This window comes from Wyeomyia smithii, chromosome 2, assembly GCF_029784165.1.
Source record: "Wyeomyia smithii strain HCP4-BCI-WySm-NY-G18 chromosome 2, ASM2978416v1, whole genome shotgun sequence".
Lineage (NCBI taxonomy): Eukaryota > Metazoa > Arthropoda > Insecta > Diptera > Culicidae > Wyeomyia > Wyeomyia smithii.
This window is the reverse complement of record NC_073695.1, coordinates 245,401,825-245,428,305: the sequence shown is the minus strand read 5'-3', so window position 1 is coordinate 245,428,305 and position 26,481 is coordinate 245,401,825. Positions and strand designations below refer to the sequence as shown.

General features: G+C 38.2%; 1 protein-coding gene across 5 annotated transcripts; it reads left to right on the top strand.

Moving 5' to 3' along the window:
* Positions 1–1,545: 1,545 nt before the first annotated feature.
* Positions 1,546–25,991, top strand: LOC129722000 (lysophospholipid acyltransferase 5). 5 transcript variants are annotated; one of them, XM_055675164.1, is made up of 6 exons: positions 1,546–1,695; positions 1,941–2,366; positions 2,444–2,668; positions 2,755–3,249; positions 24,351–24,655; positions 24,725–25,991. In XM_055675164.1, the coding sequence occupies exons 2-6, from the start codon at positions 2,285–2,287 to the stop codon at positions 25,016–25,018; spliced, it is 1,401 nt and encodes a 466-aa protein (XP_055531139.1). In that variant the 5' UTR covers positions 1,546–1,695; positions 1,941–2,284; the 3' UTR covers positions 25,019–25,991. The 5 variants fall into 5 exon arrangements, with proteins under 5 accessions (XP_055531139.1, XP_055531141.1, XP_055531137.1 ...); XM_055675166.1 differs by having other exon boundaries at positions 1,546–1,739; XM_055675162.1 differs by having other exon boundaries at positions 1,546–1,742.
* Positions 25,992–26,481: the final 490 nt, after the last annotated feature.

The following is a 26,481-nucleotide window of genomic DNA, read 5'->3' as shown; positions in this document are numbered from 1 at the left end:
TCCTGAAAAGAACAATTTGTTGTTCATTTTAATATCGGATAAGATGCTGATCACATCTTTGCGTTATCAATGACAGTGCGAATGAAGTATTCCTTGTGATAAAATAAACAGTGAAAAGCTCACTCAAAACTAGACTGCTCACGTGTTGTCAAAATGAGTTAACTTTTCATTGAATGCATTTACTAGTACCCGCTATCGCACAGAGACTGTATATTTCTAAATTGCCTCACTGCATCAGCTGCTATCGATGCTGATACCCGCTGCAACTGCTACGCTATCCGTAGCCATGCTACAGTTGTGGCCGCTATCACTGCCATTGGTATCCACTATCCCTACTTCAGCTGCTATCGTTGCTGGAATCCACTGCAACTAGTGCACTATCCATTGCTACGCTATAGCTGTGGCCTCTTTCCGCCATCGCTGGTATCCATTGCACTGCTAGTGCTGCTGCTAAGGGAGGACGACTGTTGTTGTCTCTGTCTGGAACTATTATGAGCCGCTTCGTCTGAAACAGGCTCTTATATAGCCTAAATAGCATGTTTTAAATGGCAAGGTACATGATTCTGTCGACCGTGCTTGGGAAGCAAGCATATAACGACCAATCAGAGGTCGAATTTTTCGTTTTGACAAGGCTTGACTATTTTCAATAGTACAATAGTGTGAATAATAAAATTACAATTATCTTATTTTGGGAAGAATCTTAGAAGATTTTCCAATCTATTGCTGCAAGAACGAAGGAAATCCATCGAATACTAACCGATTTATTAGCATTTGAAATTGGACATATTTTTCACTTTTTTCGGTTTTAGATTTTCATTTCACATCCCTATGTAGCCGAACTTCCTGAGAGAAGTATTCTACTTCAAAAAATCACTACACAACACATTCATAAAAGTTTTCCGCGGTTTTTCGAGTTTTGATAAAAAAAAACGTTCTAATTGTATAATATTTCACATCGATCAATTTCATAACCAAAAAGAACAAAAACCAAAACAAACACCATGTTGCCGAATATGTTGGTTACACGATGTTTGACAGATAGATCCCCCCTGGGAACAACTCTAAAATTGAGTAACTTCACAAACACTCAAAAGTGAGTAACACCAGGCGTCTTTAAAAATTAGTTATTATTACTCAAAATTTGAGTACGACATTACTCATTTTTTGGGTACAGTTCAGTTTCATTTTTGGCTAGAAATCCGCCACGACCAATAAACAACACCACATTTTCATCAATAATTATACCTTGCAAAAAAAGTAAACAGTTATAATGCCTTCTGAGGCGCACACAATTAAAAAACATATGTTACAAACTGAAGCACATCATAATCTCCTTTCAAAATGGACGTCGTTATATGCGACGTTACTCAGAAAGAAGTTATATGACGGGAACTCAAAAATTGAGTCAAAGTTACTCAAAATCAAAAAGGACTTCTACTCAATTTTTGACGTCTACGAACATCGTTCTAAACTGAGTCAGAGCTGCTCAGTTTATGAGTTATTATTTACGAGCGTGTAAGTTTTTAATGTCAACCTATATGTCATTCTTGGGGGAATCGTCATTCATTATCGTTCAATTCAGTCGTTTTGTGAAACAATATGGTTTTCCAATCAATTTGCTGCGCGTGGTTCGTTCGTTGTCACATTGCAAAGTTTCTCGTGTAATACTACTTTTTCCATGCGTAATAACTCCTGGTAACTACCAACATTGGCACAGCTTGAGCTGCAGAAGTGAATACGTGGTATTATAATACTAAAAGTTGAAGTTCAGAAGCTACGAAAGAGTCTTTGTGACTACACATAATAGATTCTTGTCTTCAATAATGATTAACATTTTACTTTGTTGCAGTAAATAAGAGCTACAATAACTTAAGTTTGTTATTGTGTTCCATATAACTTTGAAGAGTGCAAGAAATTAAGTGGTATTATTTTCAATTTAGGTCCGTCTTCCGCGATATGTAACAGCAAGACTCCCGCAGCAGCGAAAGGCATTATATAAGTGAAGTGTAAATGTGCGAGCACTGCGGTTGATCCGCTCTACACCAAACTTGAACATAACACCAGCAGCTGCCCATAAACGAAAAAAGAAAAAAAACTAGCGTACGTTGTGCGACAGAAGAGCGTTTTTGTTCCGGGGCAGGCGCAGCAGGGAGGCGCTGTGTTTACTAACCTATTTACATTACGACATTAAAGGTCGACAGCACATACTATCGTTGTCGTACAAGCTTTATCGAGGTCAGCTAGTCCGCGCTAGTAGCGGACGTCAGCACACCCGGCCGCAAACATGTTGAATCTTGTGGAAGCGTTGGCGAATCTCACCGGGGCTTCCGCGCCCGCTATACGATTGATACTTTCTGTTCTCATTGGTGAGTAACGAAATAATTGAACTGTACAGACAGACGGTGATAACGCAACGCACAATCTGTTTGTTTCTTTGCCGCAGCCTATCCGCTGGGAGCGTTCTACCGGAATCTGAAGGCTGCTCCCCTTGTTAAGAATCTCTTCATCGCCAGCACCGGTTTAGCAATAGTCGTGTTCAACTATGGTTTTGATTTGTATCACAGCGCCCTTGCGGTCGCGGTGACTTATCTGCTGAACGTCTTCTTCGCCACCTCTAGTCTGTTGGTCCCGTTAAGCTTCTGTTATCACATGGGTTATCTCCTCGTTGGTAAGCTTAACACAAAAAGCCACAGTGCAGCTTTTCGAAGGTGTTATTCTTTGCGTTTTTCTTTTCTTTTTATTTGCCAATGCTAGGTTACTATTTCACCACGTCCGATACGTATGATATTAAGTGGACGATGCCGCACTGTGTGCTCGTTTTACGTCTGATCGGCTTAGCGTTCGACATTTCCGATAGCCATGAGAAGGAACGGCAGGGCAAGAAGGACGACCGGTGCATCGATCCGCCGTCGCTGCTGGAATTGGTAGCGTTCACGTACTTTCCTGCCTCGGTTCTTGTTGGACCGCAATTCTCGATGCTACGATATCGCCGTTTCATCGATGGTCTGTACGAGCAGCACACCACTGGGGCACCGGCTTACTCTGCCAAGAAGTTCCTCCAGGGAACGTTCTATCTAATCGTCAACCAGGTCGGCTCGCAGCTCGTGTCGGATACGTACCTGCTGTCGGCGGATTTCGAGCAGGAATCGCTCCTGATGAAGCACATCTACCTGGGACTGTGGGGACGGTGTGCGCTGTACAAGTACATTTCTATTTGGCTGCTCGCCGAAGGAGCCGCTGTGTTGTTCGGTAAGTCTACTACATTCGTACCTAATCGCTAGATTATAAGACGCGTGACCCCTAGAGGCGAAGGCATTTGCTTTCGATTCGGGTCGACTTAGGCGCTGTGGTTATCAGCGTTGGTTAAGTGGCTTGTGGTAATTTGTTTGCGTGTTGAGTGGACCCTTTATCAACGAACGAGCGTAAAATTGTTCTGAGACACGCCATGAAAGCGTTGAAAATTGGATGGAAAATTACGATTATAAATTTTGTCTCTTTTGACGTGGTTTCAAATCGAAGGAACAGATCAATTTTAAATTGGTACTATGAGCGGAATCTCACGCATTAATGAAACCTTAAAATATACATGGATACGAGTTTACTGATAAACACGATTAACTACGTGAAGCGAGTGCGAGACTGTTTTGAAATAGAATTATCTTTAGATTTTTTTCATTCTAGCTTCAATTCGACATTACAGTATTGAAAACGAATTGCCATACTAGCAACAAACTTGAAACATGTTTGTTATTCATTTCCCTCAAAATTGTGCTCTTAATCAGTATTCAAACGAAAGCCTGATAACAATTTGCTGATAAGGGTCATTAGGCATTTACTGTCGAACGAACATCGATCTCTTTTACGTTGTGCCAGCTGTCGAGGTAAGTCGTGTAAGCTTAGCGAGTAATGTTTCTCGAAGTTTTTGGTAAAGATCTTGTGCTATTTTTCCTTCGTTTTATTACAGTATTAACTAAATATAGAGTAAGTACATGATGATCACTTTTTACGTTGATCACAATCAAATAATGAATTAGTAACTTTCGAAAGCAGTCTGTTCATCTGAAATGAAGTTCTGTATTCCATTGAGCTAAAAACAGACAAAATTGTTACATTATCGTGAACATTATTAGTGATGAAATTGCTTTCGGAATTCGACAATTTGCTGAAAAGTAGTTCCACATTACAGTGAGTGTGTTTCGGGATCGAAAGTTACCAAATGGCTGCTTATTTTTTTTTAATTGTTGATTCTGTTGCTGATCAATTTAATACCAGAAGAAAAAATGATTCAATATAGTGAAAAATGCTCTTTGATGATTGCTTAAATCAGAACTGAAGCTCATATATCTATAAATAAAAGAACATGTGCAGCAGATTCAAGAATTGGCGTATTTAATTTGGTATGATTAGAAAAACGCTGATCAAAAATGAAAATTAACTCGAAAAAATATTCTAGTTGACCTTCAGAAGGTTTTTTTATCAGATCATTTAAAAGTGTTTTTTCAGTGATTTTTATTTATTTTTGGGCGTGTCCAATCAGGGAAAGTTATGCTAATACTTTTTCCGGTTGTCAGAACACACCTAATATTTGTGGTCTTTGAAATGATCACAATCATTTAAATTGTAGAATATCAAAAAAGCTTATGTTGATAAATGTGATCGAACATTTTCTCAAGAACCATTTTCCAGAAACCCAATTTCCCCGAATGATTTATCTCCGAATTACCGCTTTCCCAAATATAACATTTCTTTATTTCCACAGCCCAAAACCCGTCTTGTTCGCTTGATTTTGACCCAAATTGGTAGCACCTCCGAGACGCACCGTTAAATTTGTCAATTTCAGCCCACCGCTTGGGCTTAGTTCGTAAACATCTTTCTGGCATCTCTTACTTGCGCCGTAAATCGCAATGTTGTTTCTCCATCCCTGGATAGATTTGAACTGACCCAGTGAAAAAGAAATTCGCTATTAGGAATAAGAGAGGTGATACATTTTGTCTAATTTCTAATATATATGGAATGAAGTGGGAAAATGTCCTTTCAAATGTTCGTAGCTTAAACTCAAAAATAATACCTACTTGTAGCGTCGTTACAACTTCTACATTTGAAACGCTAATCGCCATCTCGTTAAAATTGTGAAAAAAAAAACAATTTAAAAAAACTGTGAATGGTGTGCATTAATTTTTTACTTTGCTGGCTGAATACTAGTTCAAGGGTCGAACGAATTTAAAATGTACAACTTATTCTGTCTCGTGCAGCCGTTTTCCACTCATCTCGTACACCAGCAGATAGTGCATCTTCTTCCACCGTGCACATCCACCAAGTGCGAGGCTTACCAAGGAGTCGATGGCCTCATTCTGGTTCTCTGCTGAAGATAATTTTGGTGGCTCTCGTCAGGCATTCTGGTTACATGTCCAGCCCACTGCCCCGCTGTATGTTCTTCACTATGGTAATTACTAGTGGGAGCTCCGTAGCCGCAATGTTACAGTGTCCGCTTTGGTAAGCGGGTGGTCGTGGGTTCGAATCTTAATAGAATCAGGCCATTTGGTTGTCTTAGGGACTTTAGCATGGGTTTATTTTCAGGCTTCCCACCACGTATCCTTCCTTCAATCTGGATTCTACAGTACCTCTGTTGACTTTCCTTCTAACAGAAATAAGTCCCTATTATAATAAAACTGGTGTGAGTAACGTATGAAAGTTCTCTCCAGGGAATTGTAATTAGGCGATATTGTAAGGATGGACAGAGGCTCAGTATAGTGGAGTAGTAAGCTTGAAACGGAAAGTAAAACTAAACACGCAAGCATGGATATGAATTATAAGCGTATCACTAACCTCAATAGTGATACCGCCAATGACATGAAGTGCGGAGCACAGAAAACATCTGGGCAATATCACAATAGATCTAATCTCTGGTCGCAGTGATGAGTCCACATAGGAAAAAAATTGTAATTAATACGGGAGTCACTTCACGGTGAAATATATTTCACTCTCACTTTTTTAGACCTATTCCCGATTTCACCTAAAGTGAGGTGACAAAAATTAGCTCCGTGAAGTGAGATTGACAGTGAAGTGAAAATGAAATAATGACATTTTTCGAGAAGACGAAACTTTTGCGCCTTACTGCTAAACAAAATTCGGAGGTCTGTTTTCTCTCTCACGTTCTATTGGCCGCAGGTCAAAAATTTGTTTGTCCCAGAAAGTCGAAAAAAAAAAGATTCGTCTTGTTATTGGAAAATGAATCCGAAATATATTATCATTAGATCACAAATCAATCGATTTTTAAACCCTACCCATCTTCGTGAAATCATTTCACCATTCAAAATGGTCGTACAATAATTCCACGCGAAACGTCGCTTTTTCCGTTTTCACTTCAGTGATATGACATTCATAATAACCCAGATTTCATGGCAGATGTCACTTTGCGACGTTTTTCTCACTTACGTGAGTCCCGTAATAGGGATATATTCACTTCACTCTGATTTCACCGTGAAGGTTTTGTTACATAGCGTAAAAATCACAGGAAGGTTGTATGCAAAGCCACGACCGCAAGGTTGAAGTAGAATACTTTTACAAGAAAGATAACCCGGCTTCATGCGTGTCAGTCATTTTTTCTAGTATATAAACGTTGACCGTTCAATGGCAGTATTGTAATTTTGTTTTGTTTGATATTTTGAATGAAGTTCATTGAATATTTATAAATTTTGTGCAAATGAGAAGTTGAGGTGTTGCCGAATTGTAATATGCACATTTAATACGACATCATTAAACGGGAACGGAACAAAGGCTACGGTTATGCAGAACGCGAATGACGGCGCGATGCGATTCGCCTTACCGTGGTGAAATGTACAGCTCTTTTTAAGGCGAAGTAGAGCTATACATTTCAACAGATTGCGTCTTGCCGAATCGCATCGCGCCGTTATTTGCGTTCTGCATGACCGTATCCAAACATTTAGCGACGCAAACACGTAATAATAGTCAGAGTATGCATGTAGCTGAAGATAATTAACTTTGGATTATAGCGCAAAACGAGAAAATATTAACTCTTCAAATATTCATTTGTGTTCTTCAAATTTCAGTTGTTCAATTTAATATCCGATGAAATGTCTGTTTATTATCTGATGAAGCTCTTATATAGGCCAAATGATGCATTCCCAATTTACTAGGTCCATAACTCTGTCGACCGTGCTTGGGAAAGCAATCGTATAACGACCAATCAGAGGTCGAATTTTGTGTTTTGACAAGGCTTAAGAATTTTCAATAGTACAATAGTACGAATAATAAAATTGCAATTTCATGCATTTGGTAAAACGAATGAAATCCCTTGAAAACTAACCGATTTATTAGCATTTGAAATTGGACGTATTTCTCACTTTTTTCAGTTTTAGATTTTCATTTCACATCCCTATATAGCCGAACTTCCTGAGAGAAGTATTCTACTTCAAAAGCATTTTGCGGTTCAAAATCGGTTGCTGATTACAACTTTTGAGCTGCCATAACATTGGGGAAATTAAGATACACGGACAACATTCGACGGGTGCGACAGATTTAAATTGCTAGGATGCAACACAGAATGCTTGCTTGCGTTGACAAAAATTATTAACTTTCAATGACTTGTTTATTTGCCTTGAAAAAGGCATTTTGATTTCCAAAATTGGATTTCCTGATGGCAATCTTCATGTTGCCCCAACAGTGGGGGAATAATGGCAGTCTGGCGACACACACTGAGAAGAACCGCGCTGCTTCTGAGAGGTGGTGACCAACCACAGGACAAGTGTTGAATTTGAAGGCAGCCACAGGCGCGACCCGCTGCTATGGTCGGTTACTGCTGAGTGCCGATATCTGCTGCTACTGCTGTCAACGTTGTGGACGGTCCATCCAGTTCACCCTCCGACTAATGAATGTAGCTAGTTTTCCCAGAAACACTCTTTTATAGCCGAAGGGTGCTACGTAATAGGCCACGCCTTTCAGTTTAGGTTTACCATTTCCTTCTGTTCTTTAGACCAGCGGTTCTCAACCTGGGGTACGCGTACCCCTGGGGGTACTCGAAAGCCTTCAGGGGGTACGCGAAAGAAAAATCAGTAATGGCGGACAAAGCAATTATTCTCAATAATACTTAATTTGTTGGTCAATCTAGCCTTTAAAACATGACTGTAGCAATCAAACAAGCTACAGTTTAATTTGGAACCTTAACTAGACTACCACAACATGAATTACCATTACTCTCTCCCACTCTGCAAGAACATATCAAGCCAGGGGGTACAATTGATATGAAAAATATCGCCAAGGGGTACGCGGACAAAAAAAGGTTGAGAACCGCTGCTTTAGACGAATTATTCCACAGTTCACATTTGATTTTTGTATCCAGCGAATAAACACCGATGCACAGTGGTCCAATCAGGCAAAAAATGGAACTTAATTCCATAGCGCCTTTTAACTTCATCCTAGCTTAATAGTGTCTTCGGAGCAATTGTTTGTATGAATGACCCGCATAATTGCAAATTGTAAAAAAATATTAAAAGTTTACTATACTAAAAATAAAAAAATTAACTTTTTTGTGTTGAGAGATAGAAGAATAGTTTATTCAGCAAAGTTGTAGAAAATTCAAAAATATGAAACTTTGTTGAACAAATGAAAAACCTATCTTTTTTCGGTACAAAGTTATGAAGTACATTACATGGAACTTATTTAAAAGTTAGTTTTTTGTACTTAACTTTAGTTAGTTGCATTTTACACGAAAGTGTAGTTCGGAAGAATTGTTAGGGCACACAAAACAAACATTTTTGCCGAAGACTATATATCTCCAGGAGTTTTCTTTAAAAAGTTATATAATATTTTAGCTTATTTTTTCGATAACTTCAAGAATGTATAGGTTAAAAAGGGGCAAGTGGAATCATGATGTCAATAGTTTTTCTTGAAGTTAAGCTGAAGTACTATAAACTTCTTTAGGTTCCATTTGTCCCAATGCACCCATTTTAGAGTACGGCGAACATATGTCACAGTAGGTTTTCATATATCAAAAATACTAACTTTTTTGTGTTAAGAGATAGAGGAATGGTCTTTTCGGCAAAGTTTTAGAACGTGCAAAAATATGAAACTTTGCTGAACAAAGAAAATTTGTATCTTCATTGGGAACAGAGTTACAGAGTATTTCATGTAAAAGTTACTTAAAAGTTAGTTTTTTGTACTAAACTTCTGTTAGTTACATTTTACAAAAAAACGTTGTTCTACAAAAGGATTTTGGCATACAAAATACACATTTTTGTTGAAGGCTACACATCTCCAGGACTTTTCCTTACAAAGATATAGCATAATTCAGCATATTTTTTCGATAACTTTAAGAACGTATAAAGGAAAAAGGGGCAAGTGGAATCATGATGTCAAATTTTTTCCTCAAATTTTTGCACTGAAAACGTATCATATTGCGATAATAAAAACTAATGAGTGGATTTGGATAATTTTTTGCATGGAGTAACCCACCTTAAAGTGATGGATGACATTTCTTATAATGAAATTAAAATTCAGTCATAGTCGGGTCAAATTCATCCAAATACTTGAATTTATCTTGAAATGACTTTTCAGTACACATTTCAGTCATTTGACAAAGTTTCAGTCGGGTAACTAGGGCTAAAACTATCCAAGAAGCGAAAAAATATTAATTTCTTGATTATTTTCACATAGCGATAAAACACGATACCGGAAGGTTTTTCTTAACCATTATAACCAATAATATTAGCACTTTCACGTAATAAAAGCCGTTCAACCGGATTTTGCCGAAAACATAACTTATCCCATTTTGAGTTAACTTATAAAAACAAATATTTTGGGTTTTATTATATTGATTTTGACAAACACCTGGGTATTTGGAGAGACTAGCATACATGCTAAGTACACATATCTGTTCGATTAACCTTCTTTAACAATCTCCATCGTTGTTTAATTCAAAAATCACTTGTTTATCTTCGGAACGTTATATTTTAGCTCACGGTATCAAACCGTCATTATCATGCCCAGAAACTGTTGAATTGCGGTCGGTTCAAACCTCTCGTTAAGACCGTAAACATAACTTTTGGATGTTGATGAGCTGTCAAGTGATCAAGCATACATCACACTTCAAAATGAAACACTACAATACAAAGTTGATTTACTTTGAATTTTTCACTTTTGATCAGGTTTTAAACGTATTTACTCCTATGTGCGACGGTGGACTCTATTTTTGTTAGCTCTTGCCTCCCTGTATCTCTTTCTCTCTCTCTTTCTTCGTTTTGACGCGTAGTCGCAGTGAACATGCAGCTTCTGGCACGGTTTTTCTCATCCGTCGCTCCATAATCCTTAAGCCTGTAGTACACTCTTTGTCTAATGGTCAAATATTTGACCTTCTGACATAATGGTCAAATTTATTTGGCATCATGATTGTTGTTTGCCCGTGTTTGCTCCATGTTAAAATTGGAAAGTGACAAACAATTATCTTTGACCAAATTTTTATCTGTCAAAAAGTGATAAATATTTGACGCTCGGTCAAAGAGTGCACTACAGGCCTTAGCGCTGTCCTCTTTGCGTCGTATCTATCATCTCTCTCGCAGTCGTTACAATGGCGCAGTGAATACTACTCCACGGCCCATTTGTATCTTCCATTCGTTCCTCCTGCTGCTCTGCGATCAGTTGATCCAGCCCTCTGACGCATTCTTCTGCCACGCCATCAGTTTTCAATCGCGGAATTTTGAAACGCATAATCCTCTCTGCGCGAGATTTCAGCATGTTTGACAACCGTGCGCGGATCTCACAAACGACAAATTAACGGACAGAGTCAATGCTTGGACCCCCAACACCAGTAACATCTGAAAAGCCGCGACCGTCTATCAGTACCTGATCGATCTGTGAGCAGGCTTCTCCATTTGGATGCCTCCAGGTGTGTTTCCGAATATTGAAATGTGGAAGAATTATTCCCTCCCAACCTGTGCGTTTGCATCTCCGATGACAACTTCGTATCGTGTTTTGGGCACTCGTCATAGGTTTGCTTTTCATAAAACTTCTTCGGATTTGTCGTTTGTCGACACGCATATACGATCATCTACGGGCCTCTACCGGATAACTCTTGTTTACTGATATCCCAACCAGGGCTTTGAAAAATCCTTTTCTATAAAGACGCTTGAACGTTTTCCTTTTGTGCGATCCTTCGCTCAATTTCAACTTGTACCTGCAGCACGTTCAATTTCAACGAACGGTTGAAAGCAGAGCGAATAAGAAACGAGCTGCGTGCAACGTTGCTTTCCGCAAAAGGACCGCCGCTTCGGCGTTCAAGTCCGCCGTACAATCTTCTGTCGGCAGTCACGTACCATTTTTCGTTTGCGTTCATGGTCGACCGAAAAAACAGTCAATCAGTTTGAAGCATTCTTACGTTTGAGGCTCATGTGCTGGTGGTATACTGTTGCACCTACAGTGCCAATTTTTACTAACCGGGACCTCATTCGTAATGAATTAACCAACGCTTACTTCAATCATCTGCGTCGAATACCGCTTAGCAGTAGAGTTTGTGAGTGATATTCAATATAGTCATCATTCAAGCCACGTGGTAATGGCTTTATGAGTAAGATAGTTCTTCTCACAACATCGGCGGGGAAGAAGATAGGGTAGAACAGGGCTAGTTGGTTACGGGGTTAGTTGGTCAATGAGGATTACATCAAACCAACGCATCGAAAAAACTGTGTTTTATTTTCACATATCATTTATATAAAAAAAATTGTGTTATATGGGTGATAGATTCAGATAAGCAAAGAAACTAAATGACAAAACAAAGTGCAGTTGTGCAAATTGTGATTTAAAAAAATGTTTATCGTTGTCCGTCGGTTTTTAAATAAAGAATAATAAACACCCGTTTTCAAATGACAATTCACTCATTAACAGATTTTGAGCAGGTTTGAGCAAGAACTCAATTAAAAATACGAAGGACAACGATAAAATTTTCTCAAAAACCACGTTTTGCTCAGAAAATTACTCTCTTTCAGCTGATCTATAACAATCAGAAAACCATAAAAACTTTAGAATTGCGGAATTCGGTTCGAGTTTTCAATTTAACACATGTTTTCTTTGATCAAATGACCATTCAAACCATCAATGTAATTTCAACGTATACACCAAAGTCGCTTTTTACGCGGGGGATACGTGCCGCGTAAAAGGAAAACGCGTAAATTCCGGATTCCGAAATGAAAAAATACGGAATCCGCGTAAGAAAAAAACACCGCGTAAATTCCGGAATCTTCGTAAAAAACCGCGTAATTTCCGGAAACCGCGTAAAAATGACCACATAAAAAAACCTGCGTAAAAAACTGTAAAAAAGGCGACCTTTGTGAACTTTTCGTCAAGCAAGGGAGAGTAAAACTTTTTCATCCAATAATGAGTAGCTTTTGCGAACGTCTAAGCGAAAAACTGAAAACGATTTGACTTCCGCCTAAATGCTACAGACTGCCGTTAATGCATTGGTGGAGGAAAACTGAATTGTCCTTTCGAAATAAAAGTTGTCACTTTACCCCACTCGCTGATCAACTTCTACCCTACCTGAGGAGCTAATTGGCCAATCTGTCAATCGCTCAAAAAAGATTAAATACACTGAAGCCTTTTAACGCGTATTACGGAATTTTTCGTAGATTTCAGAACTTACGCTGTTTTTTATGCAAATTTCAGAATTTACGCGTTTTTAACGCGGATTTCGGATTTTACACGTTTTTTTTACCCCAATTTACGATTTTAGAGTTTTCACGGTTTTTTTACCCGAATTTCGGTATTAATCCACGCGGTTTTTTACTCGGATTTTGGAATTTACGCGGTTTTCAGAAATTTCTCGTTTTTTACGCGAATTTTGGAAATCACCCATTTATTTACTCAGACTTCGGAATTCACGTGAAGTTTTACGCAGATCGCAGAATGGAATTAACGCCATTTTTTACCCGGATTTTGGAACTTACGCGTTTTTCAAGCGGATTTTTTCCGCGCTACGTGACTCCTCGTAAAAAAAAACTTTAGTGTATCCGCAAAATTGCGAGCTGTTTAATGTAGTCCATATTTTCGCATAATACAGCCATACCTCGGTAGAAGGCAACCTCGATTCAACGTAACTCGGTATAACGTAACTTTTACCTCGATATAACGTAACTTTTTAAGATGTTTTGATATTGAATATAAATGATATAGCAACTGTTTTTGGGGTATAAATTGCTTCGAAAATATGTAGTAAGTTTTGAAACCAATGCGAAAGTCCCAAATGGGCATAAGAAAGGTTTTGAAATACTAATGGGTGATGGGATTAGGTTTCCACGCATCCTTCAGTAACAATTCACAGTCTTGCATCAACTATTTTTTTTGTTTGTTGAAATTTTCTCTAAAGAAAAGCATAAGAAAGGTTTCAAATTACTGGTAGGTGATGGGAAATAGGTTTCCACGCGTTTTTGCATTTCAACAGTCTTGCATTAATTAAAAAACTTTTTTTTTACTTGTTGAAAAATTGTCCTAAATGGGCTTAAGAATGGTTTAAAATTACTGATAGGTGATGAAAAATAGGTTTTCGCGCATCTTTGAGTAATCATTAACATTCTTGCATGAATTAAAAAAATTTGCTTCGATATAACGTAACTCGATATAACGTAGCGGTAATGAAAATAAAGTTGCCTTATATCGAGGTATGACTGTATTACCGGTATAAAGTAATTGAACATTTTTACCAAAAATGACCAACTTTTCCCGCTCTACCCTAAGTACCGATTTATGCATTAGTCATATGTTACACAAATTTCAAAGTTCTATTCCAATCCAATCCGACATACAAAAACATATACGAAAACAAACGCAAAACGAAACAGTAAGAATGATACCAACCGCCCTCATTCACTTCGTGTCTTGCACGTACACATAATCGGAGAGTGAACGTAATTAACGAGCGCTGTCATAGCGAATGACCGCCACCTAGAAATTAAAAAAACGATCAACTTTACTTTGACTGTTTCTCCTCTGGGCGATCGCTTGAATACATCGAGCAGTCAAGTTGACTGCGGAAGGCGTTCGCATTCGTGTTTTAACAGTCAACTTGCGATCCTTTGAAAAGCACTGGTCCCAACTACGAAACAACATATCAACAATACCGCGTTCCGCTGCAGTAGATGTGGTACTTGAAAGAAGTGTGTGCAATAGGGTCTACGTCACGGAACTCGCTGATTTTGATTTCGAGCAAGCAAGCCAGCTCGCACCGATTTATTGCGAGATCGGACGTTCCTGGTACCCAATTTCTAATCGTTTACCGTTTTCTGTTTCCGTGCTCGTAGCCTAGGTTTTTCCGATTGATCCGTTCCGTATTTCTGATTTCGTTGCTCGTGGACCTCACCATGGTTGCCATCTTAGGTGTAGCTGGTTGCGTACAGCATTTCATACTCAGCCGCTCGCTTCGAAGCAGACGCTGTTTGCCCCACCTGAGATCAGACGTACCGTCAGCCGGGGTTAGATTGGGCCAGTGGGGGTGAGGTTGTGCCATCTAATCCGTGACTTGTCAGCCATCACTTCCGGGTCAGAAGACTGTTGCTATCGCCATGGGATGGCTGATAAACAATTCGTTTGTCCTTAGGTGCAACCTGTGCATTGCACACAATGACGCCGGACAAAAAATATATTTCAAACGCAAATTTATATTTATATTGTATTGATTTTTAGTTTCACTTTCAAACAGTAACAAATAGAGTGACTTGCGTGAAATGCGTGACATGATTGTGATTACTTCCCCAAACTGCGATTTTCAGATTTTGTAGTTAAACAGGTAGGTTCCAAAGCCACGAGTCGCCCCTGTACGACACAATCTCACCCCGTCTTACGGTACCGTTTTTTAGGCGGAGACGCTTATGGTGGCGTCAACTCGCCTTTAGGAGGCGTTAGGGGAGACAATGTGGAGCCCACTACACATCTCCAGGGCCTAACTTACTCTTGCTGCTGGTTCTGAGGTGCTAATTCATTGTATTCGCACCTATTATTCATATCTGGAGGCCGTTTCGCTATCCACAACCTGCGATCCGTTCGATTCTTTGCAGCTAGGCTGTGCATCCTAAAACTCACATTGAACAGTATGAGAAAGAAACTCCAATGCAAAATGTTTTGCTGGATCGGACTTTCATTTTTTTTACCGATGCAAAAATGCACAGAAACTTTTTTTGAGTTCATGAAATGTTCGATTGCGAATATTTTTGTTTGAAGCTAAAACATGACAAATATTGGTCAGAAATTTTTAAAACATCTCTTAGCAAAGTTACTCGCTGAAAAACTTAAATTTAAAAATCATAAATTTGTACCTCCAGTATATATCGTACTCACAACATAAAAATGTCAAAATTGACAGCCTTTCTTTCTCCATGACCGTATGCAACCTATTTTTAATCAAATCCATCTCCGATAAAGACCTTTCCACAGTTACGTTCGAAATCATTAGACTCAAAAAAAACTCATTATGTACAACAAAATAGTTTTCTTTCTTAAATTACCATCAATTACGAGAAGACACAATCTTGCATTTCAAAATGGCGTCAGTCTATGCTGTTTTCCAGGAATCGGAAGTCGTCATCTTGAACTCAAAAATTGTGCCTGGAGTTGATTTCTGGTTTGTGGGCATCGTTTCGATTTCGAAAATACTAATATTGGAAGGCTGTTCTTCAGAAACCGGAAGTCATAATCTTGAACATCAACATCATGATTTCCGTTCTCTGGATATTATCTCGAATCCGGAACCATCCATATTAGGTGGTATGCTGCTATTCTAAGTAGTTTTTTCGGAAACCGGAAGTCATTTTCTTGAATTTCAAAATAGCGTTTAGAGTCGATCTCCGGGCTCTAGGCGTTATTCTTATAACGAAAATACCCGTATTAGGTGAATATTAATTTTCACATCCCCTGATGTTAAAAACCCAATAACCTTGATGTACCCAAAAATGCGCTTGATTCGGTTTTACAAGTTAAAACAATAATAAAATTTATGATCCAGTAAAAAAAGTAGGAGGGTGGTATTCAAGACACGACCGCATGACGTTGACTACCGTATTCTTATATAAAAAAAAAAATATTCCATTGAAGCAAATAGTAGAGGGAATTGCAACGCTTCTTTTACAAAACTTCTGTAACAAAATTTCGAGGCTCCAAAAGGTACCAGTTTCCGATTATTCTCGTCCAGAATTCCAGCCATTTTAGTATTTTGCAGTAGCCATTTATTACTAACAGCCACCAGCATAACGGGTGAAACCGGCACGAGATGACCGGTACTATTTTGTCTTTCCTCCTTTCAGCTGCTAACACCTAGCGCTGTCGTGAAATTAACATCAACATAAACATGCATTTTTGCAAGGTTTTTTTTCCGCTAGCAACAGCAATTGTAAAACATAAAATTCAACTAACCGCTTCTATTATAAAACTGCGAGGCACCAAAAGGTGCCAGTTGCCGATTTCTTGTTTACTGGTTTCCGTCCAGAATTCCAGCCATTTTAGTATTTTGCAGTAGCCACCAGTATCACGGGTGAAACCGGCACGAGATGACCGGTACTATTTTGTTTTTCCTCCTTTTAGCTGCTAACACCGAGCGTCCGTATGTATCCGGTACGGTTTAATAATGAAACTGATGGGGTGAAATGTTCGAACGATACGTTTTGTACCAAGGCTTCGTCAGATAATTAGAAAGAGAGAGGGGCTACATAGATGATGGAATGGTAGAGACAAATGTTTCTTGAAAGCTGCGCCGGCCGCTGTCATAATATTAACACCAACACAAACATGCATTTTTGCAAGGTTTTTTCCGCTAGCAGCAGCATTTGGTAAAACAGAAAATTCAATTAGCCGCTTCTGTACCAAAATTTCGAGGCACCAAAAGGTGCCAGTTGCCGAATCTAGTTTCCTGGTTAGTCCGTCCAGAATTCCAGCCATTTAAGTGTTTTGCAGTAGCCATTTACTACTAAAGCCACCAGCATTACGGGTGAAACCGGCACGAGATGACCGGTACTATTTTGTATTTCCTCCTTTCAGCTGCTATCACCTAGCGTCCGCATGTCACTGGTGCGGTTTTGGAATCAGAATGATGGGGCGCCGGCCGCTGTCGTAAAATTAACACCAACAAAAAGATGCATATTTGCAAGGTTTTTTCCGCTAGCAGCAGCATAAACATCGGAAACAGAAAGTGACAACAACAATAACAACAAAGTCAGATCGATTGTATCCGTTAGTGTCGACTGTGCTTGGGAAGAGAGGTAGTGATTGGCTGCGCGGTATGATTTAGACAATCGATATTAATTACCAATTTTTCAATAGTGTATCTCAAACAATAGTTTGTTTTTGTTACATAAATTTAACCGTAAAAAAATTTCTGATCGATTGATGCCAAAACCTCGAAAACCTGATTATAGATGACTGCAAAATAAGCGCTCAAAACCTGACCACTTTTCTCTGGTTTTCCCTGGTTGAATTACTAGATTTTAAAATTCAGGGGCCTAACTTCGATATAGACGTTAGTCAACGTCAAAAACATGACCATTTGGAAATAAAACCGAATAAAATCCAGCCAAGCAATCGTTAAACTATATAGGGTAAGGTGGGGCAAGATGGGTCAGTGCCTCTTTTGAGCGTGAAATAATTTTTTTGTGATGACACTAATTTTGCATGATGCGTAACGTATTTTCGACTATGTATCACGTGTTCATAGTTCATATTTGCATATTGCTTGTTTTGAATAAATAAAATATTTTTTCGCTAAGTTTCTTACGCGATTCACACTTTCAAAAAAACGTGATCTCTTGTCGTACGCTATATAATTTGAACTAACCTTTATTGCAGCAGCAGTTATTCTCATAATGTACTAAATAATATGCTTTTTACCATAAATAAATGTAAAATAATCATGAATATCACAACCGTGAACTAAATTAAAGATTGGGGCAGCATGGGTCACCAAGGACGAGGCAGTATAGTTCGCATCGACATCTGATTTTTTATAGTTAACGTTTCAGTTTCAAGGCTAGATGGTGTTGTCACTCCGGAAAAAAACTTTCATTGCTTCAATTACACGACAGTACCGTAAAACGGGGCGAATAGAAACAAAACTTCTAAGTTTGAAAAAGGGAGCTGCGTAGCCGCAGGGTTACAGAGTCCGTTTTGTAAAGCGGATGGTCGTGGGTTCGAATCTTGGTAGAATCAGGCCATCCGATGTCAAAAAGGACTTAAGCATGGGTTTATTCTCAGGCTCCCCACCAGTTGCCCTTCCTTTACGCTGAAATCTACAACACCTTTGCGTAACGTCCTCTTAACAAAAAATAAGTCCCTCTTATCAATAAAACTGACTTGAAGGACGCACGACGAAACTTCTCCAGGGAATTATAATTGGTGATATTTGACATGAGGAACGAGTATCGGTATAGTAGAACAGTAAGCGTGTAAGGAAGAGTATCACATTACACACAAGCACTGATGAACAATAATAATAAGCATGCCACTTCTCAAAAGCGGTATTGCTATTAACAGAAGTGCGGGATACAGCAGACACCCGGGCATATCTAACAGTAGATCTACGATTCTGGTCGCAGTGAGAAAGTCCGTACAGGAAAAAAAAACAACTTGAAAAATTTTATTACAAATTTTTGATAACATTCAAAAATCATTTAGAAAATTTTTCTCTGGTAGTTCAATAGTAAACAAGCCCATCAAATCAAACCCATGCATGGGTTAGAAGCACTACTATCAGTTTTCTAAAAAAATTACAAAATGGAGGCTCAAGTTCAGAGCGTTTCCGAGTGCTAAAAAACTTTGCCTATGGAAGCCATTATGTTCCTCTCCGAGCTTTTTCGTGAGCTGTACTAGGTCGATAGTAAAACATTTCAAGTTTTTACAGTGAATTTGAGAATATATGTTAGGTATTTATCAACCTTTTAATTATATTTCACGGAAAACTCCTGGTTTACCAATTTACGGGGCGAATAGAAACAACGCCATAGCAAATATTTTTACTCAGAAACAAGTATTTTTAAAAAATGCAATCATATTTCTTATGTAAAATGATGCCTGAAAATTGCTTTATACATTCTCAGCCCATCTCGGTCAGGACTTACAAACAAAAAGGTTGAAAAGCTACAAGAATGTTACGTAGAAATAACTGTCTCTCCGCCAAGCGGCCGCGAAATATGGAATCAACTTCTTTAGCTGCCCAATCCACCCAATCCACCCGACAATCAAGCTATTAGCCGCCTTAAACTTGACGAAAGTCAGATTTATTTGCTGCGTGATGCTTGACAATGAATTGACAACGACATCAGCAACCCGAAAAAACGGAACAAGATTCCAGTTCTACATTTCCGCTATTTAAATTATTTTCAACGTTTTTTTTTTGCATCCCATATCAATAAAGCTGATGCAATTGTTCTTTTTTCTCCAAAATAAAATGCGAATCTTCCATCAGAACAAGAAAAACCCAGTCGACTGATAAGAGTTACTATTCATTCCATTGCGGGGTGAATAGAAACATGCAACATTTCTTTCAATGAAAGAGTTAACTATTTATTTATGAAAATGGTATTTACACCCATGAAAGAGGAAGGATAGACCCATGTTTTTAAGCGTAACACCTTTGCGTGACTTTCTCTTAACAATACATAAGCCCCTCTTATTAATAAAACGGGCAAGAAGGACGCACTACGACACTTCTCCAGGGAATTATAATTGGTGATATTTGGCAAGAGGAACGAGTATCGGTATAGTAGAACAGTAAGCGTGTAAAGGAAGAGTATCACATTACACACAAGCACTGATAAAACAATAATTTATTATTTATGCCACTTCTCAATAGCGGTGTTGCTAATAACAGAAGTGCGGGATACAGCACACACCCGGGCATATCTCAGATAGATCTACGATTCTGGTCGCAGTGAGGAAGTCCATACAAGAAAAAATCACTGCGAATTTTTTATTATTCAAACATTCGTTCCGTTTTTGACGTTGACTAACGTCTATATCGAAGTTAGGCCCCTGAATTTGAAAATCTAGTAATTCAACCAGGGAAAACCAGAGAAAAGTGGTCAGGTTTTGAGCGCTTATTTTGCAGTCATCTATAATCAGGTTTTCGAGGTTTTGGCATCAATCGATCAGAAATTTTTTTACGGTTAAATTTATGTAACAAAAACAAACTATTGTTTGAGATACACTATTGAAAAATTGGTAATTAATATCGATTGTCTAAATCATACCGCGCAGCCAATCACTACCTCTCTTCCCAAGCACAGTCGACACTAACGGATACAATCGATCTGACTTTGTTGTTATTGTTGTTGTCACTTTCTGTTTCCGATGTTTATGCTGCTGCTAGCGGAAAAAACCTTGCAAATATGCATCTTTTTGTTGGTGTTAATTTTACGACAGCGGCCGGCGCCCCATCATTCTGATTCCAAAACCGCACCAGTGACATGCGGACGCTAGGTGATAGCAGCTGAAAGGAGGAAATACAAAATAGTACCGGTCATCTCGTGCCAGTTTCATCCGTTATGCTGGTGGCTTTAGTAGTAAATGGCTACTGCAAAACACTTAAATGGCTGGAATTCTGGACGGACTAACCAGGAAACTATAATCGGCAACTGGCACCTTTTGGTGCCTCGAAATTTTGGTACAGAAGCGGCTAATTGAATTTTCTGTTTTACCAAATGCTGCTGCTAGCGGAAAAAACCTTGCAAAAATGCATGTTTGTGTTGGTGTTAATATTATGACAGCGGCCGGCGCAGCTTTCAAGAAACATTTGTCTCTACCATTCCATCATCTATGTAGCCCCTCTCTCTTTCTAATTATCTGACGAAGCCTTGGTATAAAACGTATCGTTCGAACATTTCACCCCATCAGTTTCATTATTAAACCGTACCGGGTACATACGGACGCTCGGTGTTAGCAGCTAAAAGGAGGAAAAACAAAATAGTACCGGTCATCTCGTGCCGGTTTGACCCGTGATGCTGGTGGCTACTGCAAAATACTAAAATGGCTGGAATTCTGGACGGAAACCAGTAAACAAGAAATCGGCAACTGGCACCTTTTGGTGCCTCGCAGTTTTATAATAGAAGCGGTTAGTTGAATTTTATGTTTTACAATTGCTGTTGCTAGCGGAAAAAAAACCTTGCAAAAATGCATGTTTATGTTGATGTTAATTTCACGACAGCGCTAGGTGTTAGCAGCTGAAAGGAGGAAAGACAAAATAGTACCGGTCATCTCGTGCCGGTTTCACCCGTTATGCTGGTGGCTGTTAGTAATAAATGGCTACTGCAAAATACTAAAATGGCTGGAATTCTGGACGAGAATAATCGGAAACTGGTACCTTTTGGAGCCTCGAAATTTTGTTACAGAAGTTTTGTAAAAGAAGCGTTGCAATTCCCTCTACTATTTGCTTCAATGGAATATTTTTTTGACGTTGACTAACGTCTATATCGAAGTTAGGCCCCTGAATTTGAAAATCTAGTAATTCAACCAGGGAAAACCAGAGGAAAGTGGTCAGGTTTTGAGCGCTTATTTTGCAGTCATCTATAATCAGGTTTTCGAGGTTTTGGCATCAATCGATCAGAAATTCTTTTACGGTTAAATTTATGTAACAAAAACAAACTATTGTTTGAGATAGTACGAATGAACTACACAGGCTTACTAATGTGTAAAAATTAGAAAAAATGTCAAACAATATTTTCATATTCCTACAATTATATTCACTTAACTGCGGAAGCAATTACTATCTTCTGATGAATTAAAAATTTCAAAAAATATATGTAATAGTGTTGATATGTCACCGTTTGTGGCAGAACACATAATATTAATCTACTATATAAAAATGGAATTCCGTAACGCTTGATCTTATTGATATTATTCCCTCAGTCTCTGAGGTGTACAGTAATCATCATCATTTTGAATCGTTCTAAATCAAAAATAATAAGCGGTGACATGTTTTTTTTTTACATTAAAATGTTTGTTGATGTTCAGAAAAAAACATTCGAGGGAAAATAAAACATATCTGATTACAAAAACTTGAGATGTTATTCACAAAACTACGTAAAACATGCAAAATTATGACTTTTTATGCTGAATTTGCCTCTAAATCAAAATTCAAAGCGATGACATGTGGTTATTTTTCCATTAAAATGTTTGCTAACGTTCAGGAAAGACATTTGAGGAAAAATAAAAAGTATCTGATTACTAAAACTTGAGATGTTATTTACAAAACTACGTAAAACATGCAAAATTATGACTTTTTATGCTGAATTTGCCTCTAAATCAAAATTCAAAGCGATGACATGTGATTATTTTTCCATTGAAATGTTTGTTAACGTTCTAGAAAGACATTTGAGGAAAAATAAAAAGTATATGATTACTAAAATTTAAGATATTATTCACAAAACTACGTAAAACATGCAAAATTATGACTTTTTATGCTGAATTTGTCTCTAAACCAAAATTCAAAGCGATGACATGTGATTATTTTTTCATTAAAAAGTTTATTAACGTTCAGGAAAGACATTTGAGGAAAAATAAAAAGTATCTGATTACTAAAACTTGAGATATTATTCACAAAACTACGTAAAACATGCAAAATCATGAGTTTTTAGCTGAATTTGCCTCTTAATCAAAATTCAAAGCGATGACATGTGGTTATTTTTTCATTAAAATGTTTGCTAACGTTCAGGAAAGACATTTGAGGAAAAGTAAAAAGTATCTGATTACTAAAACTTGAAATATTATTCACAAAACTACGTAAAACATGCAAAATCATGAGTTTTTAGCTGAATTTGCCTCTAAATCAAAATTCAATGCGATGACATGTGATTACTCTTTCATTTAAAAGTTCGTTCGTTTTGAGGAAAAATAGAAGGTATCTCAATGCTAAAAGTTGAGATATAATTCACAAAACTACGTATGTTTGAAGATGATTTATGTATACAGCACAACAATATCGCACGCTAGCCTTCTAATAGCGTTCTTGATCAACCAGATTAGTTGGGAGAATTCGTTATCTATATTGTTTTAGCACATTTTGCATGTTGTTGGATAAGTACAACGATACACCGTGTACCAGTGCTGAGCCGAAGAAAATCTTTTCGACCTGATCGGGGATTGAACCCGATATCACACCCGTGTGAGAGCCAATCGACATCGCTAACCACAGAGCCACGGGGAATACAGAATACAGAAGAACGCATCAAAATACTTTTTTTGAAATTTATACGTATTATACAGTCCCTCTACAATTATGGGTCAGTCAACGTGTTGCCTGAAAGTTCAAAAATGAATATAAAATCGGAAAAATTATCAACCACGAATGCTTTACTATCTATTTCTGTGTTCTGATATATACTTTCGATCGACAATTAGTTCTATTGCAGCTGATGTGTGTAAATCGGTTAGGAAGAAAAATATCATTTGCATAGCAAAAGACACAATTATGGGTCGCTTTCGGCATTCAAGATCATTTAGTCTATAAAATCATCAAAAAAAGTTATCTAAAAAGTTATTTCATTGTTGTAAAAGCTTGATAATGTTGTAAAAGCTTGATCATTTCATTAAGTCGTGATGTATTATCATCCAAAAGTAATAAAAACACCGCAAAATGTAGCATTTCTACAATTATGGGTCACTTTACTTAATGCACGGAGCAGAATTATTTTTTTCGGTGACATTTTCAAAATTAAATCATTTCAATCGTGTGAATAAGGTTACAAGTGAGTGCCAATAAAAATAGAAATAAAAAATGGCGACTTCCGGTTTCAGCAAAATACCGGAAGCAAAATACCGGAGTTATTTGGCCAACAATTTCAATATTTCCAAAAGTAGAACTCCTTACGTCTTTTTGAAATCCAAAATGGCGACTTCCAGTTTCTGTAAATCAGCCTTAAATCACAAAATGCAATCCAATAAGGAAACTTCCGTTCTGTGCGTTCTCGGAATATTGAAGTACTAAAAGTGATGATGGACATATAAGATGTGAAATATTTTTTAAGTGGGTTGAGCTAATGCAACAATGAAGCAAAAAAAAAATCTTGGCTTCGAAACCTTTGATCCCGTGCATCGCCGGGAGCGTTCAACTAGTTCTGAATAAATATTATTTCGCTTTCCCTACTGCACACATTGTCTGCTTAATGAACTTGAATGTTAACGGGTAAAAGCCGTTGTTAAAAATAGAAATTTAGTACGAAAAACATCCTCCCTATTAAAAAAAGATGAAAAAATGGATGGTAGATGGTAGAAAGATAGTAGAATAAGAATAAGAATGAGCTCGTCAGCTGTGCATAGGAATGTGCCTCGGTTTCATCCTAGCTTTAATTCTATTGTTTTTTTTTCGTCTCCAGGGCTAACCTACATCGATGCCAAACCGGGCGAGCGGGAGTACGACTCGGATCAGCTGTCCGGCTGTACCAACATCAAAGTGGGTGTTTTCGAGAACACCAGCAAATTTGGCCACTATGTGGAATCGTTCAACGTTCAAACGAACCACTGGACCGCCGTGTATGTGTACAAACGGCTGAAGTTCCTGAACAATCGCGTACTGAGCCACTTCGGTGCGCTGCTCTTCCTAGCAGTTTGGCACGGTTTCCATAGTGGCTACTATGTGACCTTCTTCATGGAGTTTTCGGTGATACGAATGGAAAAGGAGGTACGATTTTATTTTTTTGTTTACTAAGAAAATATTTGTAAGGTGTTTTTTTGTTGTTGTTATTCACAGATCGAACCCATCCTGCAGAAGAACGACTACGTTCAGGTTCTGCTGCAGCAGCCGTTGGTTAAGGTGGCGGTCTTTGTACTGCTTAAATTCTACACCATGGTCTTCGCTGGTTGGTGTTTGGTTCCGTTCGTTTTCCTGAGCTTCTCCAAGTGGTGGCACATTTATTGCGCCGTTCGCCACACCGGCTCCTTGCTGTTTTTGCTGGGTAATTTGGCCGCCAAACCCTTATTGTTGGCCGTTTTACCACCCAACAAGCCTTCCGGGGCATCCTCGGAGTCGAAGAAAACTGAGTAAAGTTGCAGTGACTACTGCATCAGGTATGTGTTTACTAATAACGTAAAGTTTGAGTACCGACGAGTCAATTTGGTAGAACGATTTACAAAAGACACGCTTCAATCCATCCAAATCGTTGAATAATTCTCATTCGTCATCGATGGTACTGAATATGGACTACTAGTTTGTTAACTTTTGAGTGAAAGCTGTGTGTTTTTCCATACAGAGTGTTTAGTCGTAAGTCCAGTTAGGGTTTCCAGAGTGCACTCATTTTACTACCTCCCATCTTTGTCTAAGCTAGCAGCTCTCCAAGTTAAATAAACTACTTGCGCGCACATGAATATTTCTGGTGCAAGCCGAAACATGTAACCAAACAGTCCTGTACGAATCTTTCCAAAAACAAAGTAAAATGCAATTTTATCCTTAATTAAATTTAAAACCCATAAACCGAGCTAGTCCAATCCCGCGAACGGACAGACAGATCGAGAGCTCCGTAAATTAACCGATACGTTTCCTTAGAGAGTACGATTTAGAGTAATTATAATTAGCCGAAGGGTTCCTTAGAAAGACAAAATGAATCTTTCATTTCTAGACAGTTACAACAGTAGCTAGCGGTAGGCAGTTTGTAGTTTGGAATTCGGATCTCATTGCACGTATAAATGATAGCCGTTTTCTGCAAAAAAAATATTATAAAGTTTGGCCTCCGTTGGCCGCCGAATCTTATCTAGTAACTGCTAGTATCGATTAATAAGTCTCTCCTCCCTAACTAACCGAAATAAAGTATTTTTCTACCAAACTAAAGCGCGAATATTAGAAGAAAAAACGGGATCCGATGATGGTGGATCGAGTGAAAAACTAATTGGCAGCTTGAAACTATTATAGCGTGTGTAGAGTTCAGTTTTCACCTCTGTAAATGATTGCATGCAAACACAGATGCAAACCTCTCTGAAACAGTAAATAAACAGTGCTAGTCAGTTTAGGAGTTAAAAGGCAAGTCGGGATGGTTTTTTTTCGAGAGATGACAGCTTCCTATCAGAGTCCTGTTTTGATTTATTTCAATCTGCCAATTAGTTAGTCGTTGCTGCAGGGTTAGTCACCATGGGGGGCGTAATTTATTTCCTATTTATTCTATTTTTAAGGACAGAATTTAGATTGTTAGCTTAGCGAGAAGTTCGTCTTGGTCGAATACTGTTCGAGAAAAAAAGCGGCGCACATTTTTATAGGGAGCTAGCAGTAGATTGGAAAGACTACTACTTTAATAAGTAATTTTTCTGACTTGTACCAGATATACCGTCAGATGCCTGTTTTTGAACCATAAACTCTCAACAACGAATGAATTCTAGTTGCTCTAAATTCTGAGAAAATCACGTGGAAATGTCTCTCAAATCGACGTACGTACCATGTTTTGTGATTGAATAAACTCCTTGTGACGATGAATCGAAATTCGTACAGTCTTCTTGTAGTTTTAGAATTTTATGTTTTTG

Excerpts from the sequence above, each read along its gene's own strand:
- LOC129722000 (XM_055675164.1), top strand. The coding sequence starts at position 2,285 with ATGTTGAATCTTGTGGAAGCGTTGGCGAATCTCACCGGGGCTTCCGCG. Across the intron at positions 2,367-2,443 it reads GATACTTTCTGTTCTCATTG|CCTATCCGCTGGGAGCGTTC; the intron begins GTGAGTAACGAA and ends TCTTTGCCGCAG. Across the intron at positions 3,250-24,350 it reads AGGAGCCGCTGTGTTGTTCG|GGCTAACCTACATCGATGCC; the intron begins GTAAGTCTACTA and ends TTTCGTCTCCAG.